This window comes from Budorcas taxicolor, chromosome 11 (genome assembly GCF_023091745.1).
Source record: "Budorcas taxicolor isolate Tak-1 chromosome 11, Takin1.1, whole genome shotgun sequence".
NCBI classification, from domain to species: Eukaryota; Metazoa; Chordata; class Mammalia; order Artiodactyla; family Bovidae; genus Budorcas; species Budorcas taxicolor.
In genome coordinates this window covers 37,657,685-37,676,274 of record NC_068920.1, presented here as the reverse complement: position 1 = coordinate 37,676,274, position 18,590 = coordinate 37,657,685, and the positions used below count along the sequence as shown (strand labels likewise).

The 18,590-nt window shown below is 40.4% G+C and overlaps 1 protein-coding gene across 1 annotated transcript; it reads left to right on the top strand.

Annotated features, from left to right (window-relative positions):
• Positions 1–1,885: 1,885 nt before the first annotated feature.
• Positions 1,886–17,615, top strand: GLYATL3 (glycine-N-acyltransferase like 3). Its single transcript, XM_052649630.1, has 5 exons — positions 1,886–1,963; positions 5,775–5,882; positions 6,295–6,421; positions 9,982–10,105; positions 17,189–17,615. Exons 1-5 carry the CDS (start codon positions 1,886–1,888, stop codon positions 17,613–17,615), a joined length of 864 nt encoding a protein of 287 aa, XP_052505590.1.
• The last annotated feature ends 975 nt before the right edge of the window (positions 17,616–18,590 follow it).

The window sequence follows — 18,590 nt, the reverse complement described above, 5'->3', positions numbered from 1 at the left end:
TGGATTAAAATGAGCCTCAGACTTTGCTCACGTCTGATTCATCTTTAAGCTAGGTATTTCTCTCCTCTTAGCCACCTAACCCACTCAAGTTTTTCTCTGGTCTTTGCCCCACATTGTGAAAAGAAGTTTCCCTACTCAACCTAAGACTTTCCTCTGAGCTTCATATCACGCATTCAACAACTACTTTCAGCGACCCTTACTGTATGCCAGCCCCTGTGGTAGGTGCTGGGGATACAGTGGAGCACAGAGCAGACGTGGGTCTTTCTTCATGCAGCTCACAGGCTACTTAAGACAGGCTTATAGCAAAGAAAGCACAAATAAATGTAAAGTTATAACTGCTGGCATGTCCTGAAGGAAGAATTCAGAGTACAGTGAACATGTATAATCGAAGGCTTAACCCAGTGCAGACACTCACATCTCCCCAGGATCCAGTTTTGTGAACTTTCCATTTCCAGTGCTTCTGATTGACATATCCCAGGGCCTCCTTCTCTCTCTCTTTCTTCCCTCTTCAGATGAAGGTGGCATTCAGAATTAATCTTAAAAAAGAACAATGGTACAGTTGAACCTGTTTGCAGGGCAGGACTAGTGACCCAAAGGTAGAAAATAGACATGGGGACACAGTGGGGGGAAGAGAAGGATGAGATGATTCGGAAGATTAGGACTGACATATATACACTGTGCCGTGCTTAGTTGCTCAGTGGTGTCCAACTCTTTGCGACCCCATGGACTGTAGGCCTCTAGGCTCCTCTGTCCATGGGGATTCTCCAGGCAAGAATACTGGAGTGGGTTGCCATGCCCTCCTTCAGAGGATCTTCCCAGCCCAGGGATTGAATCCAGGTCTCCTGCATTGCAGGCCAATGCTTTAACATCTGAGCCACCAAGGAAGCCCAAGAATACTGGGGTGGGTAGCCTATCCCTTCTGCAGGAGATCTTCCTGACCCAGGAATAGAACTGAGGTCTCCTGTGTTGCAGGCGGATTCTTTACTAGCTGAGCTACCAGGGAAGCCCAACATATATACACTACCATATGTAAATAGATAGCTACTGGGAACCTGTGGTAGGGTACAGGGAGCTCAGCTCAGTGCTGTGTGACGACCTAAATGGGTGCGATTGAGGGGGTGGGAAGGAGGTCCAAGAGGGAGGCGATAATGTATACATATAGTTAATTCACTCATTATATGGCAGAAACTAACACAACATTGTAAAGCAATTACACTCCAGTTAAAAAGAATTGCACCCTTATCCCTATGCAGTGAGGCTACTGGGAAGACTGACAAGCCCCGTACCAACCCTTGCAAGGTGACTGGCTGCTCTGGCTTTGTCCTTGAGTACCACATCCCTGTCCCCAGTGGCACTAGCATCATCCCAGCCCCTGTGTCTAAGAAGTTACTGACAATATCTTGAACTGGTGACTTTCTGTACCTCTGCCAGGGGCTGTACTGCCTCCATGGGCAACTTTCCCCTTTTTTTCTTTTTTTGGATGCACTTGCTGAATCATATTTACTTTACCAAAGATTGAACCCATGTCCTTGGCAGTGAAAGCAGGGAGTTCTAACCACTAAATAACTTTTGATGCCATTTCCAAGACCTACAGCTAGCTCACTCCTAAAAGAGATGGTATTCACCAAGTCTTCATATTAGAAATTCACCGATCATCTCAAGACCCACACCAGAGTTTCTCCGCAGAAGACCTCGGGTCCAGTTGTAGCCACCATATCATTATATGAGAAAAAGTGAATGAAGCCCAGTTTAAACAAACAAAGACAAACAATAAGTTTCAAGGGTCTTTCAGGATAGCTTTAAATGTTAACAGACAAAAATTAAATACATCCTTTCATGTTTTTAAATAGGGGTGGAATTACTAGCTCTCCACTCTACAGAGAAGATGCAGGTTCTTAACTGTTCTACCAAATTACTGATCTTGGAAAAAATGCTGAAGAGTCACTTTCCTGAATCACTCAAGGTATGAAACATTGAATAGTTCTATCTTTATTTTATTAATCTGTGAAATAATATCAGACTTATTATAGCTGTTTCCCAAATTTTCCTAATGGTAAGACTCCGGGAGTACTTGGTAAACATACAGTTTCCCAATCCTCTCCTTCTAGAAACTGATTCAATGGACTGGGGATACAATGCAGTTAGTTATATTTTTGACAGTCTTGCTAGATACAGTCTTGCTAGGAAAATTCAGGCTCTGCTAGATTGGACTATTTATGAAATAAATTTCAGTTCTAAATTTTATTAAATGGCAGAAGGGTAATTTCTTACTTGTTAAAATTTTATTTTTTAAAGACTTCTAAATTCAGATTAGTTGACTTGGCCTGAATGGTATGTATAATTTTTTTGAAATATCTTTCACATTATCTCATTTGAGCTTCAAAAACACCTAATCAATCCCTCTCTAAAATTAATTCCCCTGTAATATTAAAATCTCTGAATAGGCAGATATTTATATTATAATTGTACAGGTAATATTACTAAATAACTTCCCCATTTCCAGGTGCTAGAATTCAGACTTAAATCCAGATTATCACGTTTCAAATTGAGTGTTTTTTGGAAATGCTTGCCTCTCACAGCACCATCTGAAGTAAGAATTAAGGAAATGAACCGTATAGGCACAGATGGATGCCTTTCTGAGAAATCTCCTCTTTAATAGCTGCTTAGCTCTTTGCTCCTAATTTCTTATTTCTCCTACCCTGAGTCTTTTTATCCCTAAATCTCTTTATCCTCCTTTAATGATTTCTTTGTTATATAATGCCTGGCTTTGTTCTTTGACCATGGTTTCAAAATACCCTTTCAGTAAACACTAAGTCCTTTAGTGAATAAAAAAGATAAAGAAAAGGTAGTCTCAGTTGTTTCCTCTTCCTCCACCCACTGGAATTTATGGCTGCATTTTTATAATCTCACTTTAGGCTTAAAATCTAGTTTAGTCGCTCAGTTGTGTCTGACTCTGCGACCCTGTGGATTGTAGGCTACCAGGCTCCTCTATCCACCAGATTTTCCAGGCAAGAGTACTGGAGTGGGTTGCCCTTTCCTTCTCTAGAGGATCTTCCCGACCCAGGTTTCGAACCCAGGTCTCCCACACTGTAGGCAGACACTTTACTATCTGAGCCACCAGGAAAATCTTAAGGCTTAAATGTTTAAATAACCTTCCAGATTTCCTTCACAAGCTCTACCTGCTCATTTCTCTAGCATTTTTACTCCCTCCTAGTCACTTTGCATCTCCTCTCAACACTCACTCTTTGGATAAATAAATTATTGAAAGGATTTGTTTGTTTTCTTATTGGAGGACAATTGCTTTACAATGTTGTGTTGGTGTCTGCCATACAACAACACGAACCAGTGATAATATAGACTGATTCTATATTATATAGACTGATTCTTTAGGGGCCCTACCTGTAAAGCCTTCCTCCCCAATCCCATCCCATACCTCTAGGTTGTCACAGAGCACCAGTCTGGGCTCCCGGTGTTATATTGCAGCTTCCCATTAATTATCTGTTTTACACATGATAACATATATATGTCAATGCTAGTTTCTCAATTTATCCTACCCTCTCCTTCCCCCTGTGGTTTCAACCAATGCCAAAGCTTTCGGTTGGTTCTGATCTTTTACAAACTAATTATTTTTCCAGAATCTGAATATTTGTAAAGAGGTTTCTTTTTTCTTCTAATCTTGTGAACATTTCAACCATGTTTAAGTTACATTCTTGAATATAGATTATGCTTTCCTCATGTGAAACCATGTTAATAAATGTATTATTCTGTACACGTAAGATCTTCAATTCCAGGATTTAATCATGAAGAGAACAAGCATGACCCTTCCAGGTCACTTTAGTTGGTGGATTTTCACTAAGCGTGATCCATGTTGCACGTTAGTATTAGACTACATTTAGAAAGATACTGTCTATGCGAAAATCTGAGTGAGGTCCCAGTTTGGGTAAGACAGGAGAGAGTTGGATCATCTTCTAGGCATTGAGATGAGGTGAGTGATTTGAATTAAGACAGTGATAAAGGAGGTAAAATGTAGGCTCCTAAGCTCTTATAATTTAACTTTTTTCATTGAACTATAATGCTAGAAGGGGTTTGCCAGGTGGTGCTAGTGGTAAAGAAACTGCCTGCCAGTGCAGGAGACATAAGAGACCCTGGGTTGGGAAGATCCCCTGGAGGATTTCTTCACTCCTGGAGAATCCCATGGACAGATGAGCCTGGACAGCTATGTCCAGAGGGTCACAAAGATTCAGATAGGACTGAAGCAACTTGGCACGCACCCACATAACACTAGAAAGTGCACAAAACATAATGATATAGCTCAGTGAATTTTCTCAAAGTGAATATCTATGTAACTTCTATTCCATTCAAGAAAGAACAGTACATCAAACACCGTTCTTCCCCCACTCCGTACTCTTTTCTTGTCGATATCTTTCCCTGCTCTCCCGTAGTAACCACTATCAACTTCTAAAGTCATCATTTAATTCTGCTTGTCTTTGAATGTAACATAAATTGAATCACACAGTAAGTATCTTTCTGAACTCAGCTTCTTTGGCTGGACAAGCTCAATACCATGTTGCTCTTTTTGTAATCCATGGTAGGAATATGCCACAATTTATTGACTTATTCCACTGTTGCTGGATATTGTTTCTGGTTTCTGTCTACCATATTATAAAAACACTGCTGTGAACACTGGCTTATATCTTAGCTCTCCTCCTTACCACCACAACTTTGTTTTCTCTAGAAGCACAGAGATAACCTATGGAAGTTGCTTTGTGGGACAGAATCTTTGATTCTTAGTGGAAAAAAAATGTGAAAAGTCACAGAACAGAATTCTAATGATACTTCAGTATTGCTTAGTCAATAAGCATTTGGTCAGCTCTATCAGACTCCATGGATATAACAGTGAATAAGACATAGTTACAACCCTTAGGGAATGCTTATACAGACCTGCTCTATCAAATCTAAAATGCAGGATATGCTTTTTGGCCTTTTTTCTGGGGGATAGTATCTCAGTCTCAAGTGATATTTAATTGTAATTCAAGGTTGAAAGAGTAGTTGTACTTCACATATGATTTTAAGATAGTGTGCTGCTGCTAAGTTGCTTCAGTCGTGTCCGGCTCTGTGTGACCCCACAGACGGCAGCCCACCAGGCTCCGCCATCCCTGGGATTCTCCAGGCAAGAACACTGGAATGGGTTGCCATTTCCTTCTCCAATGCATGAAAGTGAAAAGTGAAAGTGAAGTCACTGAGTCATGTCCAACTCTCAGCAACCCCATGGACTGCAGCCTACCAGGCTCCTCCGTCCATGGGATTTTCCAGGCAAGAGTACTGGAGTGGGGTGCCATTGCCTTCTCCGTTAAGATAGTGTAGTAAACTTCAAAAGCAGCTGCACATCAAAATTATCCATAGAAATTTTAAAAGGCATATGAACTCTATATCTAGATATCAGACGCTGATTCATTAAGTATTACTGACCTATGTTCCAAGACCCTGTCTGGTAAGCCTATTGATTTGGTACCTCTCACCATTGTGCTAAAAAAGAAAACTAAGTTTTGGGAGCATTTTCATAGATTGTCATAGACACTTTAACAGTTTCCATGTGCATTGATGAAATAACAAGGGAGAAGTCTATATGTGTGTGGGTTGTGAATATATGTGTGTATATTTATAATTTCCCCTCATGGCCATAACTTTGCACTAGTACAAGAAATGAAAAGAGCAATAAGCCTCTCAAACTGTTAATAATAAGACTAGCTATTCCTCTGGGTTCTCTGCCTCAGGTTTATGGAGCAGTGATGAACATAAATCGTGGGAATCCCTTTCAAAAGGAAGTGGTGTTGGATTCATGGCCTGACTTCAAAGCCATCATCACACGGCGGCAGAAAGAGGTACAGTTTTAAAAGGCAAAAAAGAATTGGTACCAACTGAAATGAAAAGATGAACTAAAGGGGAAATCGTAACCATCATAGCTTAACAAGCTATCCACTTCACTATTAGCTTCTAATTTGACTAGCTTTGGAGTATCAGACATATGGAAACCTCCAGTCTAAATGTGTTCACTAGGATGATTTCTCTAGTGTTTGATAACCCCTCGAAGCATGAAGCAGATACACTTGTACATACTAGTTTTCCCACTGGGTTGATGATTCCTTATGATCATTGACTTTGGTCATATGGATACACATGAAAGAAGATTGAAAAAGACAGCATCCTCCCCATTCTGCCTCTGAGACAAAGGAGAGGCTCACATGATCAAAGGTGGTGTGTTTCATGTGTTTGTGGTTATGTCTTCTATCCTAGGCTGAGACAGACAACCTGGACCATTATACTAATGCCTATGCTGTGTTCTACAAAGATGTCAATGCTTACCGACAGCTGTTGGAAGAACATGGTGTTATCAACTGGGACCAAGTTTTTCAAATACAGGGTGGGTCAAGTACAAGACAATAGACAGGCATTTTTTTTCTTTCTTCTTTTCGTCATATCTCTCAGATATATAAATATGACACACTTTTCACACATATAAGCACACATATGTACAAATACACTTACATAGATTTTATATATTAACAGCTTATATATTACAGTCTTATAGCAATACTTTTTTTTTTTTATGAGGTTTGGCCTTTGGGGTTGGCAGAGGCCATTTAAATTAGGCTGTTTTTAACTGATTTTTTTTTTCTTTCAAAAAATGGTATCAGTGAATATCATAGGATATTTCTCCTTATTACTTCTAACTCTTTCCTATCATAATCTTTTAAAGGAAATCTAATTTAAGTCTAAGCCAATAGGTAAGCCTTTCTTCTTTCTAAAGCAAATGATTCTTGAAAAAGATAATCAACTGGTCTGCATAGGATAAACTGAAATGATTTTATAAGGAAAGAGTATATGTGGGCTCCAAGGAGATAACTGCATAACCATCAATGCTTCTAGAAGAACTTTAGGCCAAGACTGAAACAGATTAAGACTTTTGATTATTTGGCTGGATAGCTTTGACTTCAGTGTATCACTTGCTCTCTCAACTTTTTATAATGATTGGGAGTTGATATAGGCAATGAAGTTACTGTGTGTAGCTCTTCTAGTGAAATGAGTTCCTTGATCATTTGACAAGAAAGTAGGAACCGCCATGTTAGATAAATGAATTCTGGTAATTTTTACCAGCCAGAAGTAGCTGAAGCCCTCTACATGAAAAGTTTCTGTCCACCTATAATGATTTATGTAAATTCATAACCTAAAAACTTGGGGTGTTGTATATATATATATATATATATTAAAAAATCCCCTTGCAAATGCTCAAAAAGACTTTCTAGAGGCAGTTTTAAACTCTCACACATTTACAGATTTACCCCTGTTATGCTGGTTAGAAGTGAGGCGTAATTCAACCACTTGCTTATCTAATTAACAATTCAGGAAAATCTCACCAGGATTACTTTAATGTGGAAATGAGTATATCTCCTTCTTGATGTGAAAAGTCATGGCAGTTACTGGATGGATTTTGGTATTATTGGTTAATATCCTCAAATCCCCTGAATTCATCATTATGGAGAGACCATCCCTCTAATTGCCAATACTTTTTTTCAGAAGGCTGAGCTATTTGTTGTGAGTTATACTCATTTTAATTGATAGTCATCTTTCCTGAGGGTTTGGTGGGGAGAGATGTGATTTATAGCACCTAGTAGAGCTGGAATGGTAAAACCCCTCGTTTACCATGAAGAGCCATACAGGCTCTTGACTTCTGATGTGGTCTCAACTGTAGGGTTCTGTGGTAAGAATTGTAATCTCTTTAGGACACTGAATAGCTTCTAAGAAGTCATCAGGGTCTTTACTATTCTTATTCAGAGAACCTAAAAAGGTGCCATTTCTATAACATCTCTAAATCATGAGCCTCCCTAAAAGCCTATCAGCTACATATAAACAGCCTTTTACTTTCTGCAGGCGAGGTCAGAACTACTAGTTGGGCCGGAGGATAGATCAGGATTTAGGCAGTGAAGCTGCTTCAGTACTGGGTATTTAGAGCAAGAACACACCCTGCATAGGGATGCCTTTGTCATTTTTAATCTACAAACCATCCATAAACAATGTTAAATCAGGGTTAATCCTCTAATGGACTCAGAGGAGCCAAACTCCTTGTGTTTGCTGTACACAGGAAACAAAAACATGCATAATTGCCCAGACAGGCCCTGCTTGTTGCTCACTGCTAGTTGCATGAACGAGAGAGCTTGTCTACATGAGCACCAGCCTGAAAGTTTCAAAGGCCTGCTCACTGGTAACTATGAACCAAAAAAATGTCCCAAGTTCTGGCTTATTCAGTTAGCAACCCTTCCCCTTCTAAGGAGGTGGAGTGGCCAATAGCAGAACGAGAAGTGGAGATTCCTTTCTCCTTGAGAAAGGAGAATATCATTTGTTAAAAATGATACCCTGTCAACAGATAGAAGGACATGATCCACAGCACCATGGAGAGATGATTGGCAAAATCTAAACAACAAATCCTGTTGTTTGGTGATTAGAGGGCCCTAACCACCAGGATTCTCCAACGAAAGAAGTTTTTAAAGGGGGGAGAGAGGATTTTAGTGGGAACTGAAAGGTCTGTTGATGAAAAGACTCACAAGACAAAAAGTGGGCAAAATCAAACTATAGTGTTTAAGGATGCAGACTTGGATAATAAAACTGTAAAGAAAACAAGAAAATGGGTATCTTAAAAATTATTATAATGATTATTTTTGGAGGAGAGAGAAGAATTGTGATTAAAAGATTGGGAGAGTGATACATAGAAGGGAGCTCATCAAATTCTATTCTGTGGCTTTAGAAGTAGTCAAAATGTATGTAATTATTTCTAATTAAGCTATCCCTTTTATGCAGTTTTTGTTACCTGTTACATCTTATAAGTCTAAAAGGTTTTGTTTTAATGTTAGGATGACCTTTAGAAAGAATTGACTCAGTCTAGCTTAGAAGAAAAAAATTCTGTTGGAATTTTTAATTTCTACCAGCCACACCTTGAGTCAGCATGGCTCACTACCACTTAGATGTAATTCAGTGTTTTAATATGGAGTGCTAGCCACAGCATCTATAATTTTAATAGCATTAACTTGAAGACTTGCTTATCTTTACTTAGACTTAATTCCATGATGGAGAAGCCGAGGCTCAGAGCACAGTCTGTGTTCACCAGGACCTGCTGTTCATGTTTTCTTCAAGAGGAAGTGATTTCCTAGGAGAAGGAAGCAAGCAATTAGAAATGAAAGGAAGTGGGAAAGTCAATTTCCAGAGCATTCAAGCAATAGCAGCCAGAATGGAAAGGACAGAGCAGATCAGGATTTGGAGAAGTGGACAGTCAGTTCTAAGTAAACAAGCCCCTTGTCATGCTGTAATTACTATCAGAACAGAGACCATGCCATTCTTATGTCCCACTCTGAAGCTATGCCCAGCACAGCACTTTACATACAAGAAGTACTGAATAAGGGTTTATAGAGAATACAGTATAGCTACGACAAATGAGTGAGTGCTGGGTAAGTTAAGTTCAGAATAAACCTCACCAGTCTAAATTTATATATTGACATTGCCGTGATGGGCATTTAGGCAGGAGACTGAAAGACAGTCTTTAAAGTAAGATTGCCCTGCCAAATAAATTGAAGCTCTTTCATACTCCCAGAACATCCCTTACCCTCAGGGGCTTAAGATCAATCTGAGAAGTCAAGAAAATAAAAAGTTCCCATAAAGCATTACAAATTCTTAAGGGATAGTCCCATCAGAAATTCCCATGGAAGATCATGGTCAACATGGAAATTTGAAAATCTCATACAAGACTTGAAAATCAGACAAAGGAGTAGCTCTGATAATATATGTATGAATACAAAGTGGTTAGGATAATACAAGGTGGGAAGCTGGTGGTATTGATGATACCAAGTATGGAAATACTAAAACAAATTGCTTTTGGCATTTTCAGATAAAGCATCCACATTTTTTTTTTTCATTGTGTGTTTCCACATGCAGGGCTGCAGAGTGAATTATACGATGTTTCCAAAGCTGTTGCTGACTCAAAGCAGGTGGATGTAAAGCTAGCTTCCTTCAAGTCCGCTTGCTTACCTCCGATTTCAGCTGCAGACACCAGTTTCTTGTACGTAAACAAGCTTCTTCTGGGGGAGAATTTATGCCATGGCAGTACAAACTGCCTGGAATACTGAATACCATTAAGGAATATTGGATCTAGATGACTGAATCTAAATGTGTGTATGTGTTTACTCTTTTCCTTTTTGCTGTGCTTGACTGCTCATAATTTCCTGCAAAATCAAATCTGTGTCTCTCTCCATAGTAATTAACTATGGACAGTTTTTTCACAGAATACACAAAAAAATCATTTCCTGGGCATCCTCCTCCTCCAAATAATTCTAAATAACTTCTGTTGTCTGTGCCCAAGGTGGTTATAATTGTTTTTCGTTGTTTCAGGGATGAAGGTGTTTAGCTGACTTACGTGTCTTTTATGCCAGGCACTAAATGTTTTAAAGTTTTAAATACATTGCCTCTTGAATCCTTTCTACAACCTTATAAAACAGTACCATTATTATTCCCTTTTTGAACAGAATTGAAATAACACCTAGGGGCAAACTGTAGAGCCAGAAACAACCAAAAGAAGCCTAATTCCAGGATCCAGCCCTTCAGAACGTGTGTTAGTTTATATCTGCATTCTTTTACTTTGTGGTCCCTGATCTGTCATTCACTAGTTACTTTCCATTTTGCCTGTCATTCACTAGTTACTTTCCATTTTGCCTTACCTTTCTGTGTGTGTGTGTGTGTGTGTGTGTGTGTGTGTGTGTGTGTGTTAGTCGCTCAGTGTGCCCTTCAGAAGGTGTGTTAGTTTATATCTGCATTCTTTTACTTTGTGGTCCCTGATCTGTCATTCACTAGTTACTTTCCATTTTGCCTTACCTTTCTGTGTGTGTGTGTGTGTGTGTGTGTGTGTGTGTGTGTGTGTGTGTGTTAGTCGCTCAGTGTGTCTGACTCTTTGCAACCCCATGGACTCTAGCCTCCCAGCCTCCTCTGTCCATGGGATTCTCCAAGCAAGAATAGAGAGAGTTGCCAGTTTCTTCTCCAGGTTACCTTTCTGAGCCTCGATCAATTCTTCCTAAAAACTGATGTATAATACCTTCTTTGCATGTTTCTTGTAAGCAAATGAAACTAACCACTTCACTGAATGTTACTTTTCTCCACTTCTGTGGTGTATGTTGAAGTAATTATTAAGCAAAACAAGACTAAACCTAGAAAAGAAGGGACATTTTAAGTCACATAAAGCAACTGGATTTTATTGTTACTTTTTCAGTCATGAAAATTTTCAAACACAAGAGTTGAGAAACTAGTGTAATTAACCTCCAACACCAATATACTTTAAAAAAAAAATCTTAAACACCTGCCTCTTTCAATCACAAAATAATGCAGTTCTCAATTTTGTTTGTTTGTTGTTCAATCCAACTGTAACCTTTTCAACAATACATTTTCCTATTAATTGAATTTTAAAAATATAACCAAGCTTGTGCTCATTAAATATACATGCATATTTTAAAAATGTACAAAAAGTACAAGATTTATTATGTTAGGAATCTTTTATCCAGATCTCTATCTTTCCCACCCCCTGATTTATTCTGAAGGAAATATCTTATATATTATTCCATTATACGACACTTTACCGTCTGAGCCACCAGGGAAGCCACTTAAATATTATACCTCCAAAAAAAGAATTATTATTATTATTAGCCAGGCCTCACGGCTTGTGGCATCTTATTAATCCCTGGTGGTTCAGATGGTAAATAATCCACCTGCAATGCAGGAGACCTGGGTTCGATCCCTGGGTTGGGAAAATCCCCTAGAAGAGTGCATGGGAACCCACTCCAGTATTCTTGCCTGGAGAGTCCCCATGGACAGAGGAGCCTGGTGGGCTACAGTCCATGGGGTTGCAAAGAATCAGACATGACTGAGCAACTAAGCATAGCATAGTATAGCTTGTGGGATCTTATTAATAGCTCCCCCATCAGGCATCGAACCCTGTCCCCAAAAGTGAACACATTGAATTCACTCAGGGAATTCCCAAGAATTTTTTTTAAGTGCTATAGTAACATCACCTCTGTGTCAGGGGTCCCCCAGACTACCCACAAGTTCAGTGATTGGCTAAGAGGACTCAGGACTCAATATATTTAGTCGTGGCTATAACTTATTATGGGAGGAGGCAATGGCACCCCGCTCCAGTACTCTTGCCTGGAAAATCCCAAGGACAGAGGAGCCTGGTAGGCTACAGTCCATGGGGTCGTGAAGAGTCGGACATGACTGAGCAACTTCCCTTTCACTTTTCACTTTCATGCATTGGAGAAGGAAATGGCAACCCACTCCAATATTTTTGCCTGGAGAATCCCAGGGACGGGGGAGCCTGGTGGGCTGCTGTCTATGGGGTCATACAGAATCGGACATGACTGAAGTGACTTAGCAGCATAACTTATTATAATGAAAAGATATAAAGCAAAATCAGCACAAGGGGAAAAAGGTGCTTTGGCAAAGTCCAGAGGAAACCAGGCACAAGCTTCCCAGAGGCCTCCCTGAGCAGAGTCACGCAGTATGCGTTTGATTTTCAGCAATGAGTTGTGACAACACAAATAAGATTTTTTTACTGGAGGTACCTTCTGCCAGTTCAGTTCAGTTCAGTCGCTCAGTCGTGTCTGACTCTGCGACCCCATGAATCGCAGCACGCCAGGCCTCCCTGTCCATCACCATTTCCCGGAGTTCACTCAGACTCACGTTCATCGAGTCCGTGATGCCATCCTGCCATCTCATCCTCTGTCGTCCCCTTCTCCTCCTGCCCCCAATCCCTCCCAGCATCAGAGTCTTTTCCAATGAGTCAACTCTTCGCATGAGGTGGCCAAAGTACTGGAGTTTCAGCTTTAGCATCATTCCTTCCAAAGAAATCCCAGGGCTGATCTCCTTCAGAATGGACTGGTTGGATCTCCTTGCAGTCCAAGGGACTCTCAAGAGTCTTCTCCAACACCACAGTTCAAAAGCATCAATTCTTTGGTGCTCAGCCTTCTTCACAGTCCAACTCTCACATCCATACATGACCACAGGAAAAACCATAGCCTTGACTAGACCAATTTCCTAGACGCCCAGGAGGAAAACAGGTGTTCAGCATAAATTACATCGATTGTACAAACATGCCAAGCTAACCACTCTTACCAGTTCTGGGAATGGCAGGACTCCTCCAGCAATCAAAATTACCTGACACCTAGTGGCACCCCACTCCAGTACTGTTGCCTGGAAAATCCCATGGGTGGAGGAGCCTGGTGGGCTGCTGTCTGTGGGGTCGCACAGAGTCGGACATGACTGAAGCAACTTAGTAGCAGCAGCAGCAGCCAAAGGCCAGCTTGGCAAGCAGGTTCTCTAAAAACAGTGGCCTTGAGCCTTCTTTGTTAGCTCTTTCCTTAAAATTTTGTGAACACTATTTCCTAAATATAAAATGACCTGTTAGTAGTCACATTTTCCCAATTATCATAAAACTTTTAGCACTTTATTTGTTTTGAATAAGCACCTGGTTATTATATGCAACTGGTTAATATCTCTCTTAAGTTTCTTTTGACAGACAGATACCCCTTTCATCTTTTTTTATTTCTCATGTTACTTTTGGTTGAAAAAAAATCACGCTATTTGTCCTTTAGAGTTTCCCTACAGTCTGTCCAATTAAATAGACATGAGTTTGAGAAAATTCCAGGAGATAGTGAAGGACGAGGAGGTCTGACATGCTGCAGTCCATGGGGTTGCAAAGAGCTGCTCATGACTGAGCTACTCAACAAGTCTGTTTGCTGTCATATCCCTGAGATGTTATTTAAAATTTTCTTCAATCCCCCGTCAGACTTTTTTAAATCAAATTTTTATTTGAATTGCTCCTTTCTGCATAGGAAGTTAGACAATTTATCTTTAAAACCTAAATCATTACCCAAATTTGTACACTTTATTTTGGATACCTGCCCTTCACATACAAGGTCATTGTCTCGAATGTCCCTCCTGAAACACGTGGTTTAGTGTTTTCATTTGTAGTGACATCACTACCTGAAGCTTCTTTGACTTTGTTCGAAAGTTTATTTTCGAGAATTAAATGAAAAAATCCTGTTAAGCCAGTTATTGCTTGCATTTATTTATATTCTTTCCCCCTGCTTAGTGGTTAGGCGAATGGCCCAGCTCCAGGTCCCACAGAATACCTGAAATATGAGCTAACATTGCATAACCACTAATAAAAGAAAACACAAACTTTTTTTTTTGTTATTATGTGCCAACTAATGAATCTTCCTGTTTTCTTTTTTTTAAATTTTAATTTAATTTTATTTTACTTTACAATACTGTATTGGTTTTGCCATACATCAATATGAATCTGCCATGGGTGTACATGAGTTCCCAATCCTGAACCCCCCTCCCACCTCCCTCCCCATACCATCTCTCTAGGTCATCCTAGTGCACAAGCCCCAAGCATCCTGTATCCTGCATCGAACCTAGACTGGTGATTCATTTCTTATATGATATTATACATGTTTCAATGCCATTCTCCCAAATCATCCCACCCTCTCCCTCTCCCACAGAGTCCAAAAGACTGTTCTATACATCTGTGTCTCTTTTGCTGTCTCGCATACAGGGTTATCGTTACCATCTTTCTAAATTCCATATATATGAGAAAACACAAACTTTTACTTCATAAAGAAGGACATGGTGGTACAGGACCTCCCTGGTGGTCCAGTGGCTAAGACTTCACGCCCCCAGTTCAGGGTGTCCAGGTTCAATCCCTGCTCGGGAACTATATCTCACCAGCTGCAAGTAAAAGATCCAACATGCTGAAACTAAGACCTGGGGCAGTCAAACAATCATTTTAAAAACAGACATAGTGAGAATGACATCAGTGGCCTCTTAACTGGGGATGATCTTAGGATATTAATAACTTCAAGCATGAAAGAAAATTCAAACACAACCAGCCCCCAGAGACTTGCAACTAAGTAACCTGTCTCAGTTCTTAGAAACTGCAACAATTTCTGTCCTTTTTTTTGTTGTTGTTGTTAATCTTAATACCCATGGATTTTGAAATCTTTTTCCAGAATGTTTAGGGAAAGGTCTGAAAGAGCTAGCATTTCTTAAGCACCTACAAATGCCTAGAACATTAAGCAGTTTATATTTCTTTTGTGGACATGGTTACATAAATGTAGGGGTCCTATCCTAAAACATTTATTATTATGAAGAAAAAGATTAGAGGCCCCAGTATCTGGACTTATTCAAGGCCTCTGAGAGGGTGTCAGCAGACTCAGGACTTAATAAGAACAAGTCTGAGGTTTGTTTTCCAGAAAAATGAAATAATTGCCTTCATCTATTCTGAGGACAATAACAAGTGGGCATAAAATTTGAAGGAAAGACTTAGACTCAATATAATGAGTGTTTTGTCCTATTAAAAATGAAATCCTAAAGATGTTTGTAAGTGGTAAGTGATAGATTCTTATTTATTGAAAATATTCTAGTATTTGCTAGGCACTTATCTCCAGGATGGGTGACAATATACAGCCTTGACGTACTCCTTTTCCTATTTGGAACCAGTCTGTTGTTCCATGTCCAGTTCTAACTGTTGCTTCCTGACCTGCATACAGATTTCTCAAGAGGCAGGTCAGGTGGTCTGATATTCCCATCTCTCTCAGAATTTTCCACAGTTTATTGTGATCCACACAGTCAAAGGCTTTGGCATAGTCACTAAAGCAGAAATAGATGTTTTTCTGGAACTCTCTTGCTTTTTCCATGATCCAGTGGATGTTGGCAATTTGATCTCTGGTTCCTCTGCCTTTTCGAAAACCAACTTGAACATCAGGAAGTTCACGGTTCACGTATTGCTGAAGCCTGGCCTAGAGAATTTTGAGCATTACTTTACTAGCATATGAGATGAGTGCAGGTGTGCGGTAGTTTGAGCATTCTTTGGCATTGCCTTTCTTTGGGATTGGAATGAAAAGTGACCTTTTCCAGTCCTGTGGCCACTGCTGAGTTTTCCAAATTTGCTGGCATATTGAGTGCAGCACTTTCACAGCATCATCTTTCAGGATTTGAAATAGCTCAATAGGAATTCCATCACCTCCACTAGCTTTGTTCATAGTGATGCTTTCTAAGGCCCACTTGACTTCACATTCCAGGATGTCTGACTCTGGATGAGTGATCACACCATTGTGATTATCTGGGTTGTGAAGATTTTTTTTGTACAGTTTTTCTGTGTATTCTTGCCACCTTTTCTTAATATCTTCTGCTTCTGTTAGGTCCCTACAATTTCTGTCCTTTATTGAGCCCATCTTTGCATGAAATGTCCTCTTGGTATCTCTAATTTTCTTGAAGAGAAAATTAGTCTTAGTCTTTCCCATTCTGTTCTTTTCCTCTATTTCTTTGCATTGATTGCTGAAGAAGGCTTTCTTATCTCTTCTTGCTATTCTTTAGAACTCTGCATTCAGATGTTTATATCTTTCCTTTTCTCCTTTGCTTTACACTTCTCTTCTTTTCACAGCTATTTGTAAGCCATCCTCAGACAGCCATTTTGCTTTTTTGCATTTCTTTTCCATGGGGATGGTCTTGATCCCTGTCTCCTGTACAATGTCACGAACCTCATTCCATAGTTCATCAGGCACTCTTATCTATCAGATCTAGGCCCTTAAATCTATTTCTCACTTCCACTGTATAACCATAAGGGATTTGATTTAGGTCATATCTGAATCGTCTAGCAGTTTTCCCTACTTTCTTCAATTTAAGACTGAATTTGGGGCAGGAGGAGAAGGGGACTGCAGAGGATGAGATGGCTGGATGGCATCACTGACTCTATGGATGTGAGTCTGAGTGAACTCCGGGAGTTGGCAATGGACAGGGAGGCCTGGCATGCTGCGATTCATGGGGTTACAAAGAGTCGGACACGACTGAGCGACTGGACTGAACTGATCTCCAGGATGCTTTCTCAGTTTGAATCAAAGTAAAAAGAGAAGTAATTGGGGAATTCCCTGGAGGTCCAGTGGTTGGGACGGGGTGCTTTCACTGCTGGGGCCAGGTTTGATCCCTGGTGGGAGAACTAAGATTCCCCAAGGTTTGAAGTGAATAAAAAAGAGATAAATACTTGTTTGTCATCGTATGATCCTGAGTTCATATTTCTTCCCATGTCATTTTCCTCAAGAATGAATTCTTCCCTACAACTAACCTACCTGAGTGTTGCTGATGTTGACTTACTCAACCAGACTTGGTCTCGGGGTGGCAATGAACAGTGTCGCCGGTACATCGCCAACCTCATCTCCTGCTTCCCCAGTGTGTGTGTCCGTGATGACAAGGGGAACCCCGTGTCTTGGTCTATGATGGACCAGTTTGCCACCATGTGCCATGGCTACACCATGCCTGAGCATCGCAGGAAAGGTTATAATCGGCTGGTGATCCTCACGTTGGCCAGAAAGTTGCAAAGCCGGGGATTCCCCTGTCAAGGCAACATCGTGGATGACAACACTACATCCATTAATCTCGTGAAGAGCATCCACAGTGACTTCTTGCCTTGTCGGTTCCATAGGCTGATTCTCACCCCTCCAGCTTTCTCTAGGCAAGTTCACCTCTAGCCCATTGGAACTCCAGGAGTTCTCTTCCTTTTTCTGAATATACACACAGTCCTTGACTGCCAATGAGGGGACACTTAAAACTAGAATCAGGGGGACTTTAAATTGTTGAAAAAGACCAGAAGACAAACAGGCTTAGTCTGGGAAGCCCTAACTCTCCCTGTCTCAAATTTCTATGGTAGTGATGATAGAGGTCAGAAACAGCTGTGACTAGAAACAGGATAGTTATCCTAACTATCTTCCTTTAGGATCCACTGCAGGAAAAAGGTTCTAAAGCCATCAGTCTTAGCACAGGAGCAGAAATGACTGCATGAGAACAAATGACTAACATGGGACTAACTGCATTATTATTTCCCTTGGGCTTATGCCCACTTTTCTACAACCACACCGGTGTCCTACAACCATAAATAACACTCTCCTGTGCCTGCCACTGCTCTGTCTCCCCAAATCTCTTCCTACCACCTGTGACTCAGGATCTCTGTAGACTATCCTGCCTTCCCCCCTCCCCCGTTTAATTCCTGTCTCTCCTCTAGCCTATAGTTCTTCCCTGGGAATGTTTAAATGTAGTGGTTCTCACATTTTAGTGCACTTCAGAATCACCTGGCGGGCAGGTTGCAACAAAGATAGCTGAGTCTCTCCGCGCAGCCCCTAATTCAATAAGTTTGAGGATGGGTCTGAGGTCGGGCCTGAAAATTTGTACTTCCAGCAAGTTTCCATTTCTCAGTTGCCTTGGATGGAGCATTTTAAAAAGCTAGAAGCAGATGCTATCAGCGTAAGACTGGACACTGCCTATCAGCTATTCCAGCCCCCTTGTTCATTATCAGCTTTCTCATGGAAAACTAAGAAGCCTGTTTATGTACGTGTGCATTTGGTATGCAAATATAAACATACATATACATATATTTTCACTTCTTTCTTACTTCTGTGTGCATACGTACATACTCAGAGAATCATGGTAAGATAACAAACTTTATTCTC